The following is a 24055-nucleotide window of genomic DNA, read 5'->3' as shown; positions in this document are numbered from 1 at the left end:
TTTAATATCTGCAGGCATGATGAAATAATCTTAGAGTCCTCGCGTGTGTCACGGAGACGTTCCTTCCTCTTCATAGGCGATAGCTATTCCTCTCCTGCCCTCTACTGCCTTCACCACAGGTGTCTCTCCCAACTTCTTCTCTAAGCCACGCCAGCTTCGTTCTGCCAGAAAAGACGCTGAAAAGAGAAAGCAAAATGTGTTCGTTTGATTTAACAATCATTGCATGTGTGCAGAACTCTACAATAAACTCATAGATATATGGAAATGAATTCAAACAGTGTCTTTTGTGCAGCAGACTTTGTGACCGCCTCATACCTGCTGAGTTTGCGTTGGCTACAGTCAGCGTCTGGTTCCTGAGGACCACGGAGGAGCCGAATGAAGACACCGCCGGCTCACCGCTCAGCAGATTGTGGCTTCGCAGAGCTCCTGTGATTAAAGACACGTCCGTCTCATCGTCCTCCTCCTGCCGATCGGACAGAGGCACATGGCTCTGCCCACCTGGTGAAAGTTTGAGATAAAAGGAATAAATTAGATGGAGCTAAAATAAAGATAAATAAAGATAAAGAACTGTATTCATATTAGGGAGAGGAGGCAGACTCTTGTATTTAACTTTTTTGATATTTTTTGTTCTTGATTTAGACAAAATGCAACATACTCCCCCTAATAAAACATATTAATGGAATAATAATAACTGTAAGCACCAATACACATTTTAGAAGAGGAATTAGAAAGTCCACTTCTTTGGAAGACGTAAGCTAGCCATCTCTATTATTAAATAAAGCCCTTATAAAAGACTGAACTTGAATTATAACATAGGCAGAGTTTACCTGACACATATCTAACATTTAATCACAATAATGTGGATCCTTAGAATATTAAGATCCCCATTATAATTTATTCCCTTTAACATAAAGAAAGGTCAGAGGAGTTGATTTAAGACAGATTGTGATCTAACCTGGCAGGAGATGTCGAAAGTCCGTGACGTATTCCTCGGACCACTCCCTCTTCTTGTTGCAGGCCACCTCCATCTCAAACGGCGTAACTACAGGTTTATAGAACTCACTGGAGTCCAGCAGTGAGTTCTCGGGACACGCAATTAAAACAAAAATGTCAATTTCAAGAAAGTTTGCCAGCTTGGGCACGTTCAGTTTCCCCATGGCGAACACGTAGCTCTTCTTGCCGGCTCCTTTGATGGTCTCCTTCAGCTGCTGGATGATGCTGAGGTAGTCGGCCACCCCGAGTGTGCCGACTAGGATGCCAACCACATGAGCATCTTTGGCCCTTTCTATAGCGTAATATCGCTTCATCAGAGCACGGTTGACACTCACTGACTCAGTCCTGCCCGTCATTTTTACGGGGTCAAAAGAAGTAAACGAGCAGCGATTCCACGTCATCATGAAGTTCCTCAGCGTTGCTCCCTCCTGGCCGACATAGAACATACTGTAATCCGTGATGCCCGAACCACCTTTCAAGGTGAACCGCCTTCCAAACTGATAAACAACCTGGCTGTTGTCTCGCTCTGACAGGCGGGCGTCGTCGTGTTGTCTTTTAACCCGGCCGTGACTGTAACACTGCTCCCCTTCGACAACTAGTTCTGAAACGACAACGTTTGGATACTCTGGCAGCAGGAGCGCCATAAGTTCATCTGAAAAACACAAAATAAAAAACATGTATTCAGTCCCTGAGAGGAAATCATTAACAAACCTTTAGAAAGCTAAGATGTGACTCTGCAAGATTTCAATACGTTCTACCTTAACTCAAGTTGTGGTTAATATGACTGAACTGGAATTAGTATTTTTGAGGACGCCAATAGTTATATTAACAAAAACTGTCAATTTGTCCTATTATTCATCTAAAAGCTGTCCTATTTCCTTAAAGAATTACACATCATGATTTGAATAGCCACTCAGTATAGCAGAATAAATATAAATTCTCCCTTTCATACATCGGATAACTTACTTATAGCATGAGCATAGTTGACATCATAGAGGATGACGATGTGACTCTGGGTGTCAGGGTGGAGTTCTCTGAAGGCGGAGCTGCACTTCTCAAGATCCACCGGTCTTCGCTCAAAGACGTACATCAGCGGCAGCCTCTTAGACGGGCTGAGGCAGGCGCTGCCGTAGTGCACGATGCAGTCGACTCCAGCGTGTTCCGCAGCCACCTCGTCCACACAGCAGCTGCCCAAGAGAATCAAACGCCTTTAAATCATAGCATTCAACTCATTTGTACTCACAGTAGAGCAGGCAATGCATAATTTAAACCAAGTGAGACTTTTCCTCAGCTAAACCTGGTGAGAGTTACCTGCCATAGGATGTATCTCCCAAAATGAACGGCTTGGCGGTACTGTTTCTCTCAATCTCCACTGCTACTGCAACCGAATCCACCAGCAGCTCATCAGGGAACTGCAGCGCAACCTGTGCATATAAACCAGTTTAGACGGATAAACCCCTAAAACGTTCATCTGACATTCCAGCAAGTGATTTAGCTGCTTAAGTGAAAACATTATACAGCTTTTTAACAAGAATTGTATTGTCCTTTTATATACAAATGAGTTTATTTATTTACATGCCTAAATGTAGAAAGTATGTCCTCACTTTTTCAAACTGATGCTCACTGATGAAGTCGCACGTCTCCTTAATCTGATACAACTCTTCAAGTTTCTCCAGAGGCGTATTTGTCTTCACTGTAACGTCTACCACGCGCTGGATTACCGTTTCCGAGCTGCTGCTAAACGCGTCAGCCATTGTTGCATAGGAAACATGCAGCATTGCCTGTAAAAAACAACAACACAATAACCCATAATGCATCACATCAGTTGGTGACAAAGCAGCCAAGCTGTTGAAAATAGAGCTAACATTTCCTAAATCCTTAATGGTTTACGGTGCCAGCGAAAGTACATCTGAGTAATGTTAACATTATATTTACGGTAACCCACTCAGATTACTGGCAATATTGTTACATTTAGGAATGGCTGAACGAAGCAAAAAATTGGAGTCAACCACTTCAAAATCCCTTAACGTTACCTGCCAGCTATGGCTTTACTTTGGTTCTGCCTGCTAGCTTAGCCGCTAGCTGGCCTGTCTTTAAAATATGAGCCATTACAACAAACTATCATTGACAACTTACATTTACAACGTATTAATGTAAACTTACAATTTAATGTCATGTGGGTATTTGTTGACGGATGAGCGCGTCTTTGACATCTACACGTGTCGGCAGTGGGGAACACATTTTTTCATTACGCAGTTCCTCGAGGACAAGCATTTCCGGTTCACAGGTTTTTCAAAATAAGAGACAGGGTACACTGACAACGACGTGCCTTGACAGCTGTGTATTTTCCTGGCATTATCTACCTCAAGAAAACTCATATTTCTCCTCTACTCAGAGGATATTACTTTACTTTAATATTACTATCACTACTAAAACGTGCTCACTTTTCCAGATTACTGAGTTGCAGTACACACGTATCACATGTTATGTTAGGCCACTGTAAGGATTATCAATGTAACAATAATCAATTGAAACACAGAAGACAGTAAATCAATATGTGTTTACAGAAGACATATGATGTCAAGCTGAGTTATAGCCAGTTCCCCAACAACAATACGATAAAATATATCCCTTTACAAAAGTATCAATTGAAAGAGACACTTCATTTGTTGGCAAAACAACATTTATATTTATTGACAATTCATTTTATTAAAATAATCAATCATGTTAAAACAATTCTGAGACCACAAATCATAAAGATAGATACAGATTAAATATCTGTGATAATATAGCTTAGTGGTTGACAGTCACAGTGACCTATTCTTCTTCTGATCTTCTTTATACAGATTGATATATACATACAATATAAACACACTTTTTTAAAGTGTAACTTCAGTTTCTTTAGTGGACAATAAATTAAATTGGATTTACTAAAACTTTTAAGTATAGGCTCTGAGGGGGTTACTAATCAATAATAAGAGTCAAAATGTAATTATTATAAAAACTTTGTCAAGTGATCTGTGGGCAGAGCCTCTATTTCATAACTCCTACTTCTGAGAAAAGAATAAGATTGCACCAATGAATGCAAACCTACTAACATTAAAGACATTTGGTAGATTCAGGGGATTTGAAAGTTGAAAATCATAGTCATAGTCCGGCTTACATCCAAATACGATAGAAACCCAAGACCACCGTGAGACATGTGAACACTGAACCTAAAAGAGAAGAAAGCATCGGTCAACCATTTGCCTCCTTAATTAAGTAAGTCACAGTCATATACTTCATTTTTATTCTGCCAAATGGTTTACTTTGAAAATTCTGTTTCCTGGAAATGTAAGCTTAGACACTCAAAATCAGCACTTTATTGTATTGAATATGTTTTAAATGAATAATGATTCATGTTTAAATTGCAATAGCTGTACCTACATTAACCCACTTAGAGGACTGTTTCTTCCCCACTGCAATAAAGACTCGGAACAGTTGCCATTAAATATGAATTATTTGACAGCCCGAGCTGTCAATGCTATGACCTCTGATTCCACATAACAACAATGCACAATGTCCTACCTGCAAGGTATTTTATAGTATCCAGTTTATGAGATTCTAACATGGTTTTCAAACCAGCCACTTCGGTGTCTATTTTCATGTTGGTCTGAGTTAAATGACGATCTTGCTCTGCTGTCTGTAAAAAAGGAGAGCATTAAAGATAAGACATGAACATTAAAGATAAGACCAAAGACCTACCAGGTATTTATAACCGACATTGCAAAAGCTTTTAGTATATTAAAGTATACAACGTTTTGCACAACAGTGTATCGTATAGGCTATCACGTTGATCCAAAAGAACACATGTCATAACTGTGCCCGACACCGTCTACTGTATCATCGTCTGACCAGGTTGTACTTTATGGAGATAACCATGAATTTTGATTAGATGTGAACGTGTACGGACGGTGCAGTGCACATATACAAACCATTTCCATGATCTCAGTTCGCGTTTCTAGAAGCATCTTCTCATGCCCTACTTTCTGAAAATGATAAACGTTTTTATTTAGAAGAGAAATAGAAAGATGAAAAAAGGCACTCGACGGATCTCCAAACGCATATTTAATGCTCTCAAGCACTTACCAATTCTTTTGCACGACTTTTCTCCAAATGAATGTCCATAATAGAGTCAGTGCGCACTTTATTCATGACATCCTGCAAGGTGGCAGTGGAGAGACACAAAGGAAAGTCATATCTAAACGTAAAACACAGACATCTTGGAGGAGAAAAATATGACGAAATGCTTCTAAATGAATGCGTCCACCACCAAACATAAAGTGATTTGAGTAAATCAGAATGACCACTTACAGCCAGTTGGACCTTGAACTGCAACAGCTGGATCTTGAGTTTCTGGAATAAATGTGAAACATCAAAAATCTTAAATCATATGAATCAGAAAAGAGACAGAGAATACTGCACAGTTATTCATGCAGGAGCAACTTACACTGCTTTATTAGCTGGCATAACTGATTTTTATAAATTTAAATTCTTATTATTGTGCTTTATATTTTTTTATTCAGATTATTGATTTGACCATTCAATTGTCCAACATGAATATATTCTATGTTCACAGGTGCAGCGCAACAATTTCCTTCGGGGAAACGGCTCGATAATAAACACACTTACCTCGTTCTCTGCCAGTAAAGTAGTGAACTCGCTCTTCTCGAGGATTATCATGTCCTTCTTCACAGATGCTATTTGAGACATCACACGCTGCAACATGATCTCCTGCCAGAATTTGCAGCAAAAGTTAAAAAAAACGAAGGAAAAAAAAAAAACGTAGCTATGCAAAGCAAAATTACTCATCTGGACACAAAAAAGGGACAGATGTGGAAAATGAGAACAAGTGGAAACCCTGCAAGCCGTCAGGATGGTTTGTCTCTCACACATCCGGTCACTGAGACTTGATAGTGAGTACGGAGAGAGTTCTTTTTAAACTAATAAGGCATCAAGGTAAATCAAAAAGATAAAACAATTAGTTCCTCGATTGATTTTAATTGCCTCCTCTGCCTACATTGCACACTCGATCTCACCGAGGTGTGAACACCGAGTTACACTCCGTTCTGCACGATGAGCATCTCTTTTCTATCAAGTGTCAGGGAGACGCCCGCGTGATGGAGCGATGTGGTAGAACTCTTCTGATAATCCTGATTCCTCAAAACGTACTGCGTCATATTCAAATATATGATCATATTATTGTTTTTATCGTTTTTTTAATGTCCTGCTATGGATTTGCGAACAAAAGATTCACAGTTTTCCAGGTTAGTGGTTTCAATAAAAAAATACAGAGAATATGTTTTAATTTATTTGCAATGATAAGCTACCAAGCCATGTTCAGTGACCTTTACGGGACTTGAGGCACAGCTTTTTCAGTGACACACAGTGCAGAATCAAACAGATGGTGACGTACAGTCATGTTTATTTCTGTATTTACAGTAAAGGTACGAGAAACAAACCTCCTCCTACAGTCTCACCTGATGCACTTTGGTTACCATGTCGTTGTAGATGACGTCCATGTTCGAGTTCGTCATCCTCACCAGCACTTTAACCACCACCTCAGCTTGCTGAGTCGTGAAGCCTGTTCAACGAAAGTGTGTGTTGATGAGGAAAGTCAACAGCAGAGAAATATTGTGACATTTTTTTTTGGAAGTGACAAATAAAGCCGAACCGTTTTCCTCAAAGAGTCGCACCACCGCATGGGTATCAAAAAACAGCTTCCCGGCGCCTTCAGACTTTGGGACATCTTGTCTCAGATACTGGGGGCCGTTGATGGAGGTACTCAGCTCTGAAATAATATGAAGATGGAAGTGATTAGGCAGGAAATTAAGCATTAACCGGATACCAGAACTGTAGAAATATTACTTTCCCCTTCCTTTCTTTTTTGGAATATAAACTGTATGTCACTGCATTTTTTAACACTACCCCATTTCTTTGTATTTATGCAACTTCCATCTTGAAGCTTTTTAATAAAGCAATGTAAATTACATTTTCCACATATTTTGTAAGCAATGACATGACTAATAACACAATTACGAACTGCACATATAATGGATTATACATATATTTGGTAATTTTATATTATGGAGCGTCATGTTTATCAAGAAAATGTTGAACTAACACACTGGCATACTCCAGCACTCATTCATATGTGAATGAATTGATAGCTATTAAAAGTTAAAAGATAGTTCATTGGTGAAGCATTTATATATTTAAAAAAAAAAACACTAAAAACTCTGTGGTGGTGACACACCTGAAAACAATGGAGGCATATTATGTAAATACAGCGTGTGGATGTGGGCAAAGGTTTCTACTAAAAACATTGCAGATTTAGCATCAGGGTCTGGATTTAGAGCTTTTTACATTTTATCCATGGCATCAGTGCAAGTAAAGGACTTTTATTTTGACTCTCAACCAAGAGATGACGAATTTAGGACAGGTGTTAACAGTCCATTGTTGCCTGGTGAGCATAGTGTCGCGTGGGGGATTAGCACGTAACTGTCTATACATGCAAAAAAGTGGCGTTGATGCCCATTCAAGCACATACTGGGGCTATTACGTTAGCCTATGAGCGGGTTCACGGTGGAGTTAATTGACGTTTACAGCTAGCTACATTTACGCTTTTGCTAAAGAGACCAAATGAATCTAAGTTACCTCTGGCGGACGTCTGCGTCACTGCAGAAATGTGCGTAATCTTCAGGCCGGCTCGTCTCCCTCTCCCGAGCGGCTTCTCAAAGTTCCTCAAAGGTGGAATGACAACGCACCGGAAACGCGGTGATTTATTGACAGCTGTCAAACCCGACATGTTTCGGGAACCGGTCGCTGTCACAAAATTGCTAACTCTGTTTTGATTAAAAGAAAGGTCATACCAGTTTTCTGGGTGGTTAACACCGAAACGTTTGAGTCGCGAATAACACTGCTTGAGCACCATTGTCGAGGCTTGTGTCACGCGAGTGACTTCCGCCTGTGTAAATCGCGGAGCATAGTACTGCCTCTCTATCGCGGCTGCATTGAAACTTTTCACCCAGTTATTGCCGCCCTGACATCACGTTAGACAAGAGTGGTTCACGTGAAACGTCCCCACGTCCGGTCACTTCAAAATAAAGCTCACGTGTGTCATAAATGCGTTACTTGTATGTGTATTGTATTGGGATGGCAGCGGAAGTTACATTGGCTGGTAGACGTCAGACTGTTTCCAAATAAAACTGAAACAAAAAGCTCTTAATCATCTATTTATTTAGAGTTTTAACTGTATAGTTTTTAATCAAACCCCTTGGTGTACATTTTGTTTTTGCATAATGATGTAAAATAATAGTAACTAGAGTCTTTAATGATGTCTGTATAATTGCATTTGATGGGTCAGTTTGTATTTCCTTAACACAAAATGATTATTCTGTCATCTCACCATAATAAATTCTGTTTCTTCATAATAAGGCGTGATACATCTGACCCACAGTTACAGTATCCGTCTGTAGACTCTGTTGTATTTGTATTGTATTCACTTTTTCAAAGTAAAAAAAACAACTAAACAAAAACAATAGTAGAATGGGTAATTTAATGCCGTTTGAATTCTGTACATTTCCTGTTGCTTTGCATACAATTAGTTGGTGCTTTACCAAGGTGCTAGTCAGTAAAATGAATGGAAAACAACACAGTGTCATATCAAAGTTCATACTTCTACAATGCATAACTATACATGATTATATACATAATAAGTAACACTGAATCAAAAAAGCTTCAGTCATTGGAAGTGAATATTCTGCCTATTGCAGTATATTAACTACAAAGCATCAGCACCTATCTCTTCTCAATGGCAACAAGGAATAACACGTGACAAGTGTCTTTCTGACTTTTTTTTTAAGAAAGGAGAATTAACTGTACAGAACAATGGGAAATATAAGCTCTATCATTTTTACAATTAGGTAAAGTAAAATCGATCACCTGTCCTACATTGTATAAGTTATTTTATTTTAAACCAGTTCTAACTGGCAGCCATGTATTTTTATTGTCACTTTGTTTAAAAAAGACAGTTTAAAGTATATGCGTTACGTTAGATTCACCGCAATAAATGGCAAACTGGTTTGCATCCAGATTTATTTCAGTGTATCTTTAGACAAATTAACTTATGCACTAGAAGATCATTCAGCTGTTATTTTTAAATGTAGCTTTTTTGGGAATGAGTATGGACAGAGAAAACTTCTGTACTTGAAGTAGTTTTTTTAAATCAGTGTTACTGAGCATTACTGGTGTTTGAAAGAAATACAATAAGTTGAGTGCATTAAGGTTTTGCTCATGAGAAAAAGACAATACAGACAGATAAAGTGGCTGCCACCAAAACAACAGCGAACATCAATAAGAGCACAAAGATTTGACTGCGCTGGCATAGAGGCCGGTGTCCAGGCTGCTCCTCGTCGACGGAGACCAGAGCCAGGGAGGCGCTGTCGGTGCTGCTGAGCGGGTCTGCATACTGTGGCCCATGGGGCTCCACCATCCAGCGCATCACGTTGACCTTCATCTCCATGTCATCGATCATGTGGTCAATTTGGCTGATCTCCCGCTGCATGGTGCTGCACTCCTGGCTCTCTAGCCCAGCATTGAGCGTTGGGCTCTGAGCTTGGTTCAGGTCTGGCAGACTGAGGGCCCGGGCTGCCACCTCACTGCCTCCTCCTGCGTGAGTAAAATAAAACTTTTTATCCAGTCGAACATGATTTAACTGATTCCAATGCAGCCTGCGACAGTCATGCAATACATTTAAACCTCATGAAGGTTATAATGTGTTTCTCTTATTTACTACCATTCATATCAGTGAGGGTAAGTTGAATCAGTGTTTTTTTTGCGTTGCGTCACCCCACTTTGTTTAGTTTTAACAGCTAGCACGAAGGCGTCGTCTACGTGCTCCAGGCACGGTGGGTATTTTGTCCATTCCGTGACTTTTTCTCTCCCCCTGACCCGCCGAAAACCCCCCATCAGAAACTCATGTGCAGGACTTCTCTGACTCTCACAAAACACTCAATAAAGCCTATTCTGAGGCAAATTGTATCACTGGTACAGGTGATATAAAGTGAAAAAAAAGTCTAAAATGTTTAATTCTTAATGTTCTTTTCTTTTCTTCCTCCACAACCATCTGGCGACCGCTTGAAACACAATTGGGGGTCCTGACCTCCAGGTTGCGAACCACTGGGCTAAATAACAGACACGTCTCTTTATAATGTGATACGTTTCAACAACAACACAAAGTACATATTCCAAAATGGCCATAAAGCTGAATTAACGCCTCTCTAAAGTCAATTCAACAAATACTGAATAATATAACCTTCGTGAAGGTTATTGCACGACTGTTTTATCTTCTTTTTTTAACAAAATCTGATCTATTGTCACCAGTAGTTTTCTAAGTAAAGTAGGAGCTAGATGCCTGCTCAAAAAGCCCCCATTAAATTCATGAAATCATGGTTTGATTTGCATAAATAGGATGTCTGATATGGCAAAAGTTCATCTGACTATTTACACATTTATATGGAATCAAACACATATTTAAGAGGTTTGTACAAACAGATTTTTTTCATCTCGTAATTGATACTCAACCATCCTGACCAATAATCACTGAAGACATGGGGGGGAAATCACTACATTTTAACACAAATGTCCAATTTGCTACTCTATCATTTCAGTGAGTCCTATTCACACCCAAATCATCTCTGAAATGATTTTGAATATTACAATAATATTTGTTGTAATTGTCTCCTAAATGTAGTCCCTGGTTAAATCTTGTGTTACACAACTTACCTGATGGGCTGCCCTTAACTAATCTACCCTGTGAAGTACTATTCGCATCTACAATAAGAGGTGCAGGGCTATCATTTACCTTGTAGGCCAGTTTGCACCAGCGTATCAGTGTTGGCCAGAGAGAAGATTTCAGCCACGCTGAAAACTTTGCACATGTCAACATGGAGGAGCTCTAGGCTGGAGGAGAAGGCCACCCAGAGGAGCTCCATCTCCTTACGCTGCCCCTCAGGCAGGCTCTTGTTTCGGAGATGTGAGGTCAGACGACTACAGATGGACACGGCCAACATTTGGGCCTTTTCACGTGTTTGTCGTAACTCATCCCGCAGCTGCAAGCTGTCCGTGCACCCACCGACACACGAGGCCAAGTGCCGGTAACATGCCACCACCTGTGTGGAGAAAAAATAAATAAAGATTTCGATGTGCTAATTGATATGCAAGCCTTGGTGGGAAATTAGGGAAACCGGAAGAATCTGTGACTTCCTTTTGTAACTTAAAGTTTCTAACAGCAACGTCCAACGTGCTTGGTATCAATACACGCCCCAGCTGTGTACATCAACCGAGCCAGTATACAGCAGAACTAGCACTAATCTTTGTTATAAATAGATATTGTGCATCTAACAGCCCTCTGAAGAACTGTCCTCTAGTGAATACATTAATATCCTAAATAAAAATATGTTCAATCAATGTTATAAGACATATTGTGGTAAAGTCAGTGCTTCATGAAGGAAAGAAATACCGGCTTTTGGATTGATAAGAAACAATTCTGATAAATATCCATTAGTTATCTGAAGCTGCTTGGAACAATAACTGCGTCAAATGGGACAATTCCGCTTTTATGATCTCCATCATATCCTAACACGGTGTTTTATTAATAGGCATTAGCTCAGTCGTGGAGGATTAGCAGGAAGGGTTTCAATGAAAAATATTACAATTAATCTCATTATCACTGATCTATTTCTAGATAAGCCAAAACAACCTTGTGCATTCAGAGCGTGGAGAGATGAGAGGGAATGAAGCAATGAGAACGACATTATGCTGTATTATTTTTTTGATTTTTGTCCTGAATGTATTTATTGGCATTTATGCCTTTCTATACAGTATTCGTGCAAAACTTAAACCTTAATAATGTTACAGTAGTTCATTTTCTTTCTTTTACCATATAAAGTATGTTTGCTCATATTGTCTCAAATGTACACTCGGAACCCTGAAGCTATGTAACTTTCCAGCAAATTTTACACAGTATACTAGTAAGTGAAAAGCTCTCCGTACTAAGAAATATATCAACTGCACGTCAAGCAAATATTCGGTGAGGAGCTAATTTTAGGATAGGATCAATTTTTTTCTCACTGTGCAAAAAATATTTCCATCATATAAATAAACTACATGCCATAAAAAGCAAAAATATCATGGTAAATTATGGTAAAAACAACTACATGCAGGTCAATAACAGACAAAATGCCAGGCATGGCCGCAGCATTATCTAACAAAGATATCTGAACGGTCACAAAGACGCAGTGGACCAAGAGATTCTTTTCAGTGAGAGTGCTTTTTTAGCCACAGGGGGGGAAAAAATGATGCTTGGATGTCTTGTATAAGTTTAGTCTGTGACATATTAATATAAATATATTTAAAAAATGATAGAGAAGATAGAATAATTTCTGATGATAAACAAAGCAACTTTTTGTAACATAAAATGCTCTGTAAAAATACTTAAATCAACCTCGTAGGTGTTTTCTGACATTTCTTCTTTCGGCTTGTTCAATTGTAAAATAAATAACAGACAGACACTGTAATATGTCAGTATTACACCACAACATTCTTTTAATTCCTAAATGGTCATGGCATAAATAAAAGATGTCTAAAACTTGAAGCAGCTTACCTTAATCAAAGAATCCACCAGAGCCTTTCCATCAGCCAAAGCCTTGTCTGTGCAATCATCGCCTACTTTGTTATTTACAAGTGGCATGAGGAGGACTTGTCCAGAGTCTCAGACTCTGCCACAGCAGGCAAGATTTTGGCCCCAGCTGCCCTTCACTTTTCTGGCTGCCCCTGCTCCTCTTCTTCCCCTGGAAGATGCTTCATTCAGTGGCTGAGGGTTGAGACAGACTCAGTCCCAGAGCCGCACGATGCATTGCAAAATTCCACTCCAATGACTAAATTGCAATTACGGGTGCCAAACATGCTTTGGTGGGTCAAAAAAAAATATCTCAGAGCCAGAAGTGGTAAAGTCTAAATAATGAGGGAAAAAAAAGTGTAATAAACTGATGTAACTCCTAAGCAAGGTGCTAATCCTGTGATTGACCCCTTTGGACTGACGCAGGCCAAGACGAACAGCTAATCTCATTAACTATCACTGAGACCAGAGAGACAGACGAGCAGCTGGCTCTCTCTACCACAATGGCCCTTTCACTAACTGAGAGGAGGCTGTACTCTTTTAACTCATTCACTCAACTGTAAAGGTCAATACACAACACATTTCTATTAGCATGATGGAAATATTAGTCCCGTTTCTTATATTGAATTGGTTAAGAATGAAGGGATCTCAGTGGTTGGGTGCAAAGAGACTAAAATATTAAATATTGATGCACTTAAGGAACTGAACATTGTACATGGTTTCTTTGTCCCATCAGGGTCTTTTGTGGTTTACTTTTCCTCAGGCTCTAGATAATGGATGGCCTCGTTCGACCAGATTGATACAAGGCTCAGCGTGTTCAAAGCATTCCCTGGCGTGATAGTTCTATAGAAGTGCGCATGAGCTTCTTTATGTTTACAGCACACAAGAAATGAAACTGCGGCCATCAAATGATGTCATACGAATGAAGCTTTACATTTGAGTTATCCACAAGTTAAGAATTGATGCTGTAAATGATCAAGATAAATGACTTCACACCTAAAAGTTTGAGCAATTTAATTTGATTAAAAACATAGGAAATGCCATCATAATAAACACACCTGAATAAAATAAATGAGTCACGATTGCAGTTTCATTTACAGGTACCCTAAAACTGTCCATGTTTAAGTTGTTAAAAAAAAAAGAAAAATTGGATCTTTCTCCTTTTGTCCAGATGCTGTTCAATTGTGTGCAGTCTTCACCGTTTTCCTCAGCTTTCGCCCAGGAGAACTATTCCGTGGAGAAGTCACTGCTTCCCTGATGTTGGCCAGCAGGCCTCGCTTGGTTTTGGGCTGCACAGGAGACTTCTGGGAGTGCTTGGCAAGTTCTGCCTTCAGTGACGCGATCTCCTGGTCCTTTTCAACATTCTGCCGTAGGATGTCATCCATAGATTTTGTCTTAGGAAAAAAACACAATAATTTCCATACAGGTGAGGTCATCAGGTTTGGATCCAGTCAAATTGTATTATTTATTAAAGCCATTCTGAGTATGATCTGTTCCACTTTGTATCATCTCACCTGATCGTCCCACTTCCTGTGTAAAGCCTCCAGGTCAGCCGATTTCTCCAGGAAGCCATCTCTGATCGTCTGAAGTGTTTCACTGAGCTCTATCAGCCTTTTCTCTAGGGACAAAATCAACTGAACACAACATTAAATGTAAAGCTGAGCAAATGGTCGCACAACCAGTCTTAGCCAAAGTTTAATTGAATTACAGAATTTAAATGTTGCCCTCGTTACCTGTTGTTTATCCTCAGACATCTTCTCTATGGCACATTTTTCTTTGTACAGCCATTTGCAGCGATCTTCCCCTGTGGGGAGGAAATGAGCCGAGTGACGTTTATTGCCATTATAACAAAAACTGGTGAGCTCAATGAAACAAGACTGAAAGGAGAATATACTAATAGAAAATACACTAAATTCAAAAGGGAAAAAAAAAAGCTATAAACAATATGAATCTTAAACTTTCATGGAGTGTACTTCTCTTAAACCACTCAAAACAAAGTTATCTACATTCATCCAAGAAGGCATTTCCTGAAAGAGGAAGCTGCTACGCTGTGTGCGTTCTAACCTGCTGCTTCTGTCGCTTTGGATGGTGGAGTCTGGCTCGTCTGGTCCACTGTTGGAACTGCACACAATTCCCGTCCAACACCGGACGTTAAGGTGTCCAACTCTGACACTTTATGTTTCAGGGCCTGCACACAGTTGGTTGGAGACAGATGTTAAGTTCTAAATCTGACTGCTTGGTTTGGTAGTTTAATGTGGGACAATATCAGATTACTGTGAAGCCAATTTGGCTATTCAACAACTGAATATAGCAATGGGGATTTGAACAGTGCAGTACATTTCAGTGAGACATAAAGAGGTTTGAATGGGTTTTGTTAACAGCTGATGAAATGACATACCGCCACTTTCTCCTGTTCGGCAATGAACTCGTCAAGAGGTATGTAGTCATCCTCCAGATTGTTCATAGCACACTGGTAGGCGTGCTCTTTGATAGCATCCTTGTACATCTCAAAAGTGTTCTCCAGCTTTTCTTGGTAGCTCTCCTTCTGCTCCGCTATCTGTCGACTAAACATTCAAAGCAAACATCGTTTAGATTTTTAAACAAAGGGTTTAGTTCGGGATGTTGTTGAACACACTAATGCAACCGAGGTGAGCAACAACATCCCGAACTAAACCCTTTGTTAAAAATCTTTATCAGAATCAGCTTTATTGGCCGTATATGCGTACGCATACAAGGAATTTGACCCTGTTTTTCATTGCTCTACATGTACATACACAGAAATTACAAATATAAAAATAAGGACGACAAAAAAGTAGAACAGATGACTGACACACACACACACACACACTTTAGGGTTATGCTTTAAGTGGCAATATGCCGAAATTCATTTAAAAATGAAGACTGCAGGCATACAATAGCAAAGCTCTGCTTGACTAGCCTTCTCTTGCAAAATAGAAAGTAACTTGCATGCGGAGGTCTTCGCTCTCCATGAGTTGTTGTAACATGGCATCTCCCATTTCCTTCCGAATCTCCATTTCCTGAACCAGGTTTCTTCGTCGCTCAGCCAGGAGTTTTGTTCGCAGGCTCTCAATTATATTCACGAGGTCCTAGGAGAGTGAAAGTCAAACATTAATGGAGAAAACTGTGATCTGCACAGTTAATCTTAGAATGACTGAAGTTAAATATTCCCCAACTGCTGTATTTGACAAAACGTTAAGAATCTACAGTCAACTACAGTATTTGGAAAGAGCAGAGCTCTGAACTAAATGCCAACATCAACATGTTCACAATGACAACATGCTGATAGTCAGCAGGCGATACTGCGTTCATCATAGTTTAGCGTGTTAGCTCGCTAATGTTTGCCAATTCACACTGAATGGGGAGTAAAGCTGATGTGGACGGGAATATCAGTTTTGCAGGTATTGACCCGATGATGGAGCTAGATGAAAGATAAGTTTATTACAATTCATCCTTTGGGGGAACATGAATACATGTTCCAGATTGCAATCCATCCCATAGCGAACAACAAGTGTCAACCTCTTTTTCAACACAAACCTCTTACCTAACCAAGCATGTTTGCTGCCTTAACCTATGAGATTTCTGGACGAAAGAGCTTTCTGACATAAAAACCTGAAGGCAATAGATGGCATACATGGGACTGATTCCGATACCGAAAAATACTATTGGAGAACAGTCCATCTCTGGTACATTTTTGAAACAAGGACTGTGACACGGAGAAGCAGTTTTACATCCTCTGGCAGCAAAGACATGTCCGCCTCGTCTTCCTCATCCAGCAGCTCCTCCTCGGACAGGTAGCTCTCCAGGCCCGGGCTGTCGATCACCCCGTTCCTCACCAGAGGCTTGCCGTCACGGCCGACCAAACAAGGAGACTCCAGAGACTTGTCTGGGATCACCTGCACCACCTACAGACGGGCACAGGCAAGATCAGAGGTGCTTTAAAGGTCTGGCTCACGGCGCCGCTTCCTCTCACACCGTTTGGTACTCAAGACTAACCTGTTTGGCAACAGCAGAGAACTTCATAACGTGCAGAGTCTCGTCATAGGTGGAAGCACACTGGTTGATGTTGACGATCATTGACGCTTTTCCTTTGCCGCAGAAAACCGCCTGGAAGAGCTTGGTGAGCTTACTCTCTCTGAAAGGAATGTAGCTGCTCTTCATTCTGGTATAAGGCACAGGAGACAAAAAAGGGACTTTAACAATGCTAAAGCACATGCTGCAGGGTTTTAGCAATGCAAAAATATACAAATTATTTAGAGCCGTTGCTGCTTTGCTTCACTCGTCAAACAGTATTTGTAGCTGGTGACATATTAAGAACCAACTGCACCTGTCAGTCTGATGGTTGTGAAGGGCACTGATGCACTTCCCCAGAATGAGCAGGGAGTTGTTTATGTTGCCGGCCTCCTTCAGCCTCTCCCCGAAAGTCTTGGTTTTGTTGCATCGTTCTGAGCCGGCCAGGTCACACAAAGAAAACCTGAGAAACACAAAAAGTTATTTTATGCATTACAGCTCCTTTCATGGTGCTGGAGAGGGACTAACAAATGTACAAACTTAAAATCTGGTCCAATAACTCCTAAGCAACAAGGCTCCGATTACATTTTCTCTTTCTCAGTTATGTCTTGTGTTTATTCTTACCTCTTTGGATGCATTTTAAGTGTTTAAATTGTCTGCTTTCTTACTCGGTTTCACTGTGTTTTGTAAGTAGATGAGCCTATAATTCCTCTCACAACTGCAGCCACACAAAACCACATAAGCATCGTTTGAATATTCATGACGTCTCGGGCAGATACATACTCTGAGATCCTTTCAACTGTGCTGCCATCGATCTTCAGTAACTTCATGGTAAATATGCTGTGGCTGTAAGGAAAGCTGGGTTGAGTTTTGAAAAGAGAAAAATGGCGCCAAGCACAGATATGATGAAACGAAAAGTTTGCCTTCTGCTCGACGACTGGTTCATCTTTGTGGCTGCAGCGCTTCTGTTTTTGTTTCCGAACTGTAGCAGTTTGGAGGCTTCTCCCAGGGTATGGATGTTAATCCACCTGAGATCTGAAATACATTTTTTTTAAAAACACATTTGTTCTTTCGATTCAGTTTTAAGCCTTCAGCAACGTGAAGACTACTGCTGTTTATTTCTACCAACACCCGGTGAAGCCACGCTCACCTTTAACATAAGCATTTCCAGCACCGTCGTCACACACTCGAAGAGCAGCACGTTTCTTGGACTTTGAGCAAAAAGAAGGTTGAAGCAAATCGTACACACACTCATTGTAGATTTCAAAGAATGCCACCCATAAGGCAAACTGGCCGCTGCCTGCTTCTGTTGGGTCGCTTGCCAACACTAAAAAAAAGAGATGAATACAGAGAGTGAAACAGAAACATCCAAGGATCATACATAATGACATCCTGAGTGAAGTGACACTTCGTCATTTGAGTCCACGCTGGGACAACTTCAAGCTCAAACTGTTTTTAAATGCAAGACAATATGTGTGTGTGGAGCTACCGGTTTGATTGTAGGACAAAGAGGAGGAGAAACAGGTAGCGGGAGAAGACAAACGACCACTGGCTCTGATAGGATCACACTCCTAGATGGGAGCAAATAAATGGAGAGCATTAAGGATCGTTATCAAAGAGTTTGTAGTAATATTTCTGGCGAAGCCTGCAGAAAACATCTCAAGTTTGCGAGAATTCTCTCACATCTTTGACTGAAGCTAAAATGGAAGCTTTAGCGCTTTTCTCCTGCTTGACTTGGTCAGGATCCAGGTACTGTGCGTCATTCCTGAGGTAGGGCTTCAGGTCCATCCCCTCATACAGACGGCCTCCGATGTAGTGAAAGGTGGCGTCCAGCACCCGGGGGAGTATGCCCGGCTCTTTTGGAGTTCCTAAAACATTTGACAACGCACTCAAGACAGGCAGAACAACTTCTGAGGGGGACGAACGATCATTCAGAAGCTGTTGAGCTTCCATCTTTACCTTGGATTGTGTAGGTTTTCCCTGCGTTGGTTACGCCATAGCTAAATATCAGTGCATTCTTCCCGTCCAAGAAATCAGACATTTGGCTTTTGACGGTGTCCTCATAAAGCTCAGACTGCGTCATCTCTTGTCCAAAAATCTAAAAGCCAACAGAAAGATGATTGGTCTAAAATAGCTCAAAGCGCATCCAAAATATCTTTCAGGCAGATATGTGAACAGCACTACAATTTCTAATATTGCAGACCTGTGAGAAGGAGAATTTGTGGAGTGATGTGCCGATGCCTTTCTCACTGCTCTTCATGGTGGCGGAACCCTTTGGTGCTTTCAGGGTCACCGTCTGGTTGTTTTCAATCACTACACAACCCTGAAGAGGCATTGAAATGATGGCGTTTGTGTGGGCCATGGCTCATAGAAGGCGTTTGTGTGCATATGCAGACGAGTAGTTTCATTTCCCTCATCAAAAATCAACTCAGAGGACCAACATCTCATGTTTTGGAAACACACGGATCTTTATAATTACTAGTAATGAAGCAATTATCTCTCAGCTCCCACCTCCACTTTATTCAGCATTAACATAGAAAGCACTGCAGAAACGTAAAGTGTTGTATAAAGTTAACCCATTATATAATTGTAGTGTATATTACACACAAGCCAATAATGCTGGGGAGGATCTGGATTTGACATCAAATTAAGTAAAATATTTAAGTAATTTCCGTACAGTCCCTTACCTCAGTGGACATCAGACACAATATAAATGATCTGCAACACTTGCAGAAATAATAAATTAGGCTACAGAGTAATGTCTCAACTTCATTACATGTAAACATGGTCTGTGTAGCATTATGGACTAGTGCGACCTTCTGGGTTTAAAAACACATTCATTGTCATGATTATTAGCTGCTGTATCGAGCACGAGACGGACCGGTTGACACCTTTTATAGCCGGTACTACACTGTACCTGATCCTCCTTGTCAGAGAGTTCCTCTTTAGAGAAGGGCCGGATTCGGAGGTAAACTCTCATGGTCTGCTGCTCAGCACCACCTGGCAGTTCGGTCTACAAACAAAGAAGACAAATCAGACCAGAAACTAAACCTCAGTGCAGACGAGCAGAACAGGCATCCTTGGTCAGAGTTGCTAAAACTCATGAGTACAAAATGAAAGAGAATCTGAACTGTAGTACTGTTCGATTAAAACAAGAAAGGGAAAAAAACATTACCTGCTGGGATGAAGTGGTGGCAGGGGAAACATTACAAGTCATGTCCATGTCAACAGGCTGCATATTGATGCCGTCTTCACCCCTCAATTTAACTGTACTCATGTTGATCTATCGATTAATGTGTTAATTCACTGCATGCATTAAACAAAGTCTTGCTAAATGGAGTTCTTACTGATTCTTTGGAAGACAAGTCACAGGACAATGACTGGCCTTAAGAATGACTTATTTCCCCTACACGTAAGTCTGATGGCGTTCTCCCACTGAGAATCCAGAAGGAGCTTGTAATTTGTATTAATTGAAAGCAGGTGTGAAGTCAAGCAAATCACCAGGAATGACCAACCAGCTCTACTCTGGCTTTACTGGGTCGAGGTCAACAGAGATATATCAAGTCATTGTCTGAGGATCAATCTCCTAATATTTAAAGTTATAATACTACGAAAAGGTGAATGTAGATGCCTTAGCTTTTCTTTTATTTGACACCAAAATAATACCAAGACTTGTTTTCACTTAAAACTGTGTCACTTAAAGCTGTTTGTAGACTGTGACATGTTGTAAAGTGGGATCAGAAAGCCAGAGTATACACTTCTACGCAGAAATAACACATTCTTCCTCTGAGCTAAATTTCTGAGCAATAAAAACATATCCTTGTTTAATCAGCCTTTTCCATGGAGGACATTTAGACATTTAAAAAAAAGCACAGGTGTAAATAATGAAGTTAATGATGGCTGGGTTCCATTTAGCTCTTTTAATTGCAGGCGGTATCGTGCTATCTGGCTGACTGTCAGTCCTGATCGTAACAGAGACATCGTTAGTGTTATCAATAACACCTGTGCTTTACCATCTACAAGTCAATGTCTGGTGTGGGAAAGGTTTCCATATACTTAAGATGCTTTGTTTAAATCGTTACTTGATCTCATAAAGGACCAGTAGCTTGACTAATTTGAACTGCATCAAGCTGTATGGCTGTTACTGACATGACTTTGTATTCATCATCCTGTAACTCATTTGTGGCCACAGTAGTTTCTAAAGCTACGTTTAAAAAAAAAAAAAATAGTAAATTTAGTGTTTTTGGGCAAGTACTAAGTGACAAAAATGTAAATGAGCCCTTACTTCTTGCATTCAAGTGACGTTTGCGAGGATAAATCCGTTTAGTCAACATATTTGAAACATGAGTTTATTGGAGCTTCTAAATAATGCACACCTGACTGCATTTATGTGATTTTTAGTTTTCTGGAGTACCTTCAAAGTGGACAAATGATTTTTACTTTTAATAGTGTCAGCAATCAGTGAGATCTCTCCAATGTGAATGAAAATAATGTCACATTTGAAAAGTTATTGAACTGCTCCAGGAAACAGAATTCAATTTTGAGCAGCAAGCATTATTTAAAACTAAGTTTCTATCAAATTGATGTGTGGAGTCTGTGGCCTCGGTGCTCGTTATCACCTCCACGAATGATGTTCCTTTAGTTACCATTTTGACTCCAACTGTTGTAAGAGACATGCACTGCTACCACACTACTCCCTTTAGCTTTAAGGCAAGGTCACATCATGACGTTTGCTGGTTTATAGTAAATGTATGATCCCTGTTCTACACACTGCCCTTTAGCTTTTTACAGTGTAAATATGTTCTTCAGACAAAGAGCACACCCAACAACACCACATCAGGTTCCTTAATTTCTTTATTGAATGATCGGCATCGTTTATGCATCTGCGATGGTGACTTCAACCTCTACACCGGGTTCGATGCTGATGGAGGTGATCTGCTTGACGATTTCAGATGGGCTGTGCAGATCGATGAGGCGCTTGTGGATCCTCATCTGGAAGCGATCCCAGGTTTTGGATCCTTCACCACAGGGAGTCTTCCTGGTGGTGATACGCAGAGTCTGGAGAGGGCAGAACAATTATTTAGCTTGACCAAACCAACGATCCAGAATACCACATCTAAAGTATCCGACCAGGTTTCTTAACCAATAGTAATACATCAAACTACAGACATTACCAGCACTCACTTGACCATAAATTTCCTGGGTTGATGGAATTATATTTAACCGATCAGAATAGGTGAGAGAAGTTTACCGTGTGGACATAAACTTTTGTTATATGCTCGGGTGACGTTCTGACAAAGCTCTAAAAATAAATGGGTGGTTTGCTGAGGAAATAAGTGTGCCGATGAGCCTCTCCTTATATCTTTTGCTTTCAACACCTTTTTGATGGACCGGTACAAAAAAAAGAATAGGAACAGCTTATGTGGGAAACATGGCAGACACTATATGGTTAATTTCATGTCTCTTCTCCATGCCAGTTTTGTCCATGAACATCTTTCACAGAGTACATTTTTTGGTTTGAATAAGGGAAAGTATAACCTACTTCACTATATAACATTCATAATGAGTGCCGGTCTGTCCTCAATGCACATAACAGCAAATCCATATCTTAAACTTTTTTTTTTTTATCTAGCTCATGTGCTACGGTACCTTGGTTGGCATGCGGACAGGTCCCTTCACCTTCAGGTTCTTCTCCTTGGCCCCACGGATCAAGTCTGCGCAGACTGAAGATTATAAAAGAGACAAAATGTTTAAGACCACAGGCAACCAGTGATCACTTCACGATAGTTGAAAAGCCATGGCTCAGAATAGCGTATATCCAGTCTTCACTGTATATCAGATGGAAGGTGTCCTCATCGCTCACGTTGACATTCTATTCACAACATGAACCACTTTGAGCTTAGTTACCTTTCTCCAGAGATTTGACATTGCGGCTGGTGAGGGTGATGCGAATGCGATGAATGGCGACCTCAGTCTCAACCGGTGCCTTGCCGGTGTCCTTGAAAGCCTGCAGGTTTGGAAACAAGAGTCATCAAAATGCTGGCCCCGACATTGAAACTATAGTCACAGGATTTTGGATAAGACTGGTACTGCAGTACAACTTTGCAAGTAGGCATGTACTGATGAGCAGTTACAAGCTTCCACATTTTCTCCTGTATTACACAGTAACATCACCGTCTTGGCTTACATCACCTGAAACAGTGTATGGTTTACCATTACAAGAAAACTATAAGTCACATCAATAATATAATGTAGTAATTTAATATTATCCATGAACTAAAGAAGCTCACTCTGTATTACCGTTGATTTCAAGTGTACGTTTCGAACTGAAAATAAAAGATAAGTCTTATTAATGGTTTCGAACGTCCGTGAATTCCGGGGAGCACCTAAACGCAGCACTAGCTGGCCAACGTTAGCACGTGGAGCGCCTAGTATTTAAATTTACCTGCTTCACAACAGAAACAAGTGTCCACGAAACCTGTCAAAGTTGAACACTTTCTATGATATAAACTGTAAAGCCTCCAAAACTCCCACGTTTGTCTGATCTCATTTTCAGAATTTATGGAGACAATAGGGGGAGCAAGAGATCTTACAGAGTTACCTTCAAGCAAAGGCTATTGGTTCACTTTTAAGTATGCCGAATTATAAAACGTCTAGAAGACTCTGGAATGTAAACTGCATAAACTGATAGGTTTGTAACGTTGTAAATATGTAAAGTATTATTTAAGAAACCAGTTTGTTAATGATTTCTGGCGGGACATCCAATTCACGCGACATGAGCTGTCGGCGCTATTGTTGGCCAACCGACTCCGCAGAATTTCGACGTTAAGAGTTAAGCTATTAAATCACAAAATCACGACAGAATGAACTTCATTACACGAGTAACAGTTATACTCAAACAGGACGTACCATTTCAATTGTCCCTGACCGACTTATTCGGGAGAAATTCAAGCGAACAGCGGTGAGCCAGGAAGAGTAGCTACCAACGTGGTTAGCTGTTCAGAAAAAGAGAGCGAGCTAAGGACCGTTTCCTGGTTATGTAGTGCTCATCCGGGGCTCTGATACTTCTTCTTTGGTGTTTAGACTACCTCAACAGCGACATCTAGTGGCTATGCTTCTAAATGAAGAAAGAAAAAAACGTCCACACAACACCGTAGACGCCTGACAAAAATTTAAACAAATAAAATAAATCTAACTATCTAAAAGATCACATGGACATTGCATTGCGAGATGTATTCAAATTACTCAAATCTGATGGAAAATAAATTCATATCGTTTGGTTATTATATTTATGATGGTAATTGTATGTATGAC

General features: G+C 40.3%; 5 protein-coding genes across 5 annotated transcripts; all 5 read right to left on the bottom strand.

Moving 5' to 3' along the window:
* Positions 1-42: 42 nt before the first annotated feature.
* On the bottom strand, positions 43-3248 carry dph2 (diphthamide biosynthesis 2). The gene is made up of 7 exons (XM_079181510.1): positions 3157-3248; positions 2598-2774; positions 2305-2417; positions 1960-2180; positions 956-1645; positions 316-498; positions 43-176 (listed from the first exon to the last, which is right to left on the bottom strand). Exons 2-7 carry the CDS (start codon positions 2769-2771, stop codon positions 49-51), a joined length of 1509 nt encoding a protein of 502 aa, XP_079037636.1. The 5' UTR covers positions 2772-2774; positions 3157-3248; the 3' UTR covers positions 43-48.
* Positions 3249-3669: 421 nt separating this feature from the next.
* mcur1 (mitochondrial calcium uniporter regulator 1) lies at positions 3670-8030 on the bottom strand. Its single transcript, XM_079181755.1, has 9 exons — positions 7690-8030; positions 6707-6823; positions 6513-6616; positions 5665-5766; positions 5347-5388; positions 5122-5193; positions 4968-5021; positions 4561-4675; positions 3670-4208 (listed from the first exon to the last, which is right to left on the bottom strand). The coding sequence occupies exons 1-9, from the start codon at positions 7964-7966 to the stop codon at positions 4153-4155; spliced, it is 939 nt and encodes a 312-aa protein (XP_079037881.1). The 5' UTR covers positions 7967-8030; the 3' UTR covers positions 3670-4152.
* A 1295-nt stretch (positions 8031-9325) lies between these two features.
* On the bottom strand, positions 9326-12784 carry rgs9bp (regulator of G protein signaling 9 binding protein; the record flags this gene model as incomplete). The annotated part of the gene is made up of 3 exons (XM_079181625.1): positions 9326-9702; positions 10898-11204; positions 12698-12784. 3 exons carry the CDS (start codon positions 12782-12784, stop codon positions 9326-9328), a joined length of 771 nt encoding a protein of 256 aa, XP_079037751.1.
* Positions 12785-13890: 1106 nt separating this feature from the next.
* Positions 13891-20018, bottom strand: LOC306712071 (kinesin-like protein KIF20A; the record flags this gene model as incomplete). The annotated part of the gene is made up of 18 exons (XM_079181171.1): positions 13891-14106; positions 14227-14346; positions 14446-14516; positions 14777-14900; positions 15111-15269; positions 15676-15819; positions 16462-16635; positions 16727-16892; positions 17058-17204; positions 17525-17587; positions 17665-17776; positions 17892-18068; positions 18231-18312; positions 18425-18609; positions 18701-18839; positions 18945-19064; positions 19659-19754; positions 19917-20018. The coding sequence occupies 18 exons, from the start codon at positions 20016-20018 to the stop codon at positions 13891-13893; spliced, it is 2397 nt and encodes a 798-aa protein (XP_079037297.1).
* Positions 20019-21577: 1559 nt separating this feature from the next.
* Positions 21578-23775, bottom strand: rps20 (ribosomal protein S20). The gene is made up of 4 exons (XM_079181794.1): positions 23651-23775; positions 22649-22748; positions 22391-22464; positions 21578-21799 (listed from the first exon to the last, which is right to left on the bottom strand). The coding sequence occupies exons 1-4, from the start codon at positions 23651-23653 to the stop codon at positions 21617-21619; spliced, it is 360 nt and encodes a 119-aa protein (XP_079037920.1). The 5' UTR covers positions 23654-23775; the 3' UTR covers positions 21578-21616.
* Between the last annotated feature and the right edge of the window lie 280 nt (positions 23776-24055).

This window comes from Pholis gunnellus (assembly GCF_910591455.1).
Source record: "Pholis gunnellus genome assembly, chromosome: 20".
Classification (NCBI taxonomy): domain Eukaryota; kingdom Metazoa; phylum Chordata; class Actinopteri; order Perciformes; family Pholidae; genus Pholis; species Pholis gunnellus.
The sequence above is the reverse complement of the archived record's forward strand: the minus strand, read 5'-3'. Positions and strand labels throughout refer to the sequence as shown.

What these genes read in the sequence shown, in the direction of transcription:
- dph2 (XM_079181510.1), bottom strand. Translation starts at nt 2,771, where the DNA reads ATGCTGCATGTTTCCTATGCAACAATGGCTGACGCGTTTAGCAGCAGC. An exon ending in GTGAGCATCAGTTTGAAAAA is followed by an intron (nt 2,418 to 2,597) that starts GTGAGGACATAC and finishes TTATATGCACAG; the next exon opens with GTTGCGCTGCAGTTCCCTGA. An exon ending in AGCCAACGCAAACTCAGCAG is followed by an intron (nt 177 to 315) that starts GTATGAGGCGGT and finishes TTCTCTTTTCAG; the next exon opens with CGTCTTTTCTGGCAGAACGA.
- mcur1 (XM_079181755.1), bottom strand. Translation starts at nt 7,966, where the DNA reads ATGGTGCTCAAGCAGTGTTATTCGCGACTCAAACGTTTCGGTGTTAAC. An exon ending in TGGTAACCAAAGTGCATCAG is followed by an intron (nt 5,767 to 6,512) that starts GTGAGACTGTAG and finishes AAATTCTGGCAG; the next exon opens with GAGATCATGTTGCAGCGTGT. An exon ending in AGTTCAAGGTCCAACTGGCT is followed by an intron (nt 5,194 to 5,346) that starts GTAAGTGGTCAT and finishes GCCACCTTGCAG; the next exon opens with GATGTCATGAATAAAGTGCG.
- rps20 (XM_079181794.1), bottom strand. An exon ending in TGTCAAATCTCTGGAGAAAG is followed by an intron (nt 22,465 to 22,648) that starts GTAACTAAGCTC and finishes TATAATCTTCAG; the next exon opens with TCTGCGCAGACTTGATCCGT. An exon ending in CTGTCCGCATGCCAACCAAG is followed by an intron (nt 21,800 to 22,390) that starts GTACCGTAGCAC and finishes TGCCCTCTCCAG; the next exon opens with ACTCTGCGTATCACCACCAG.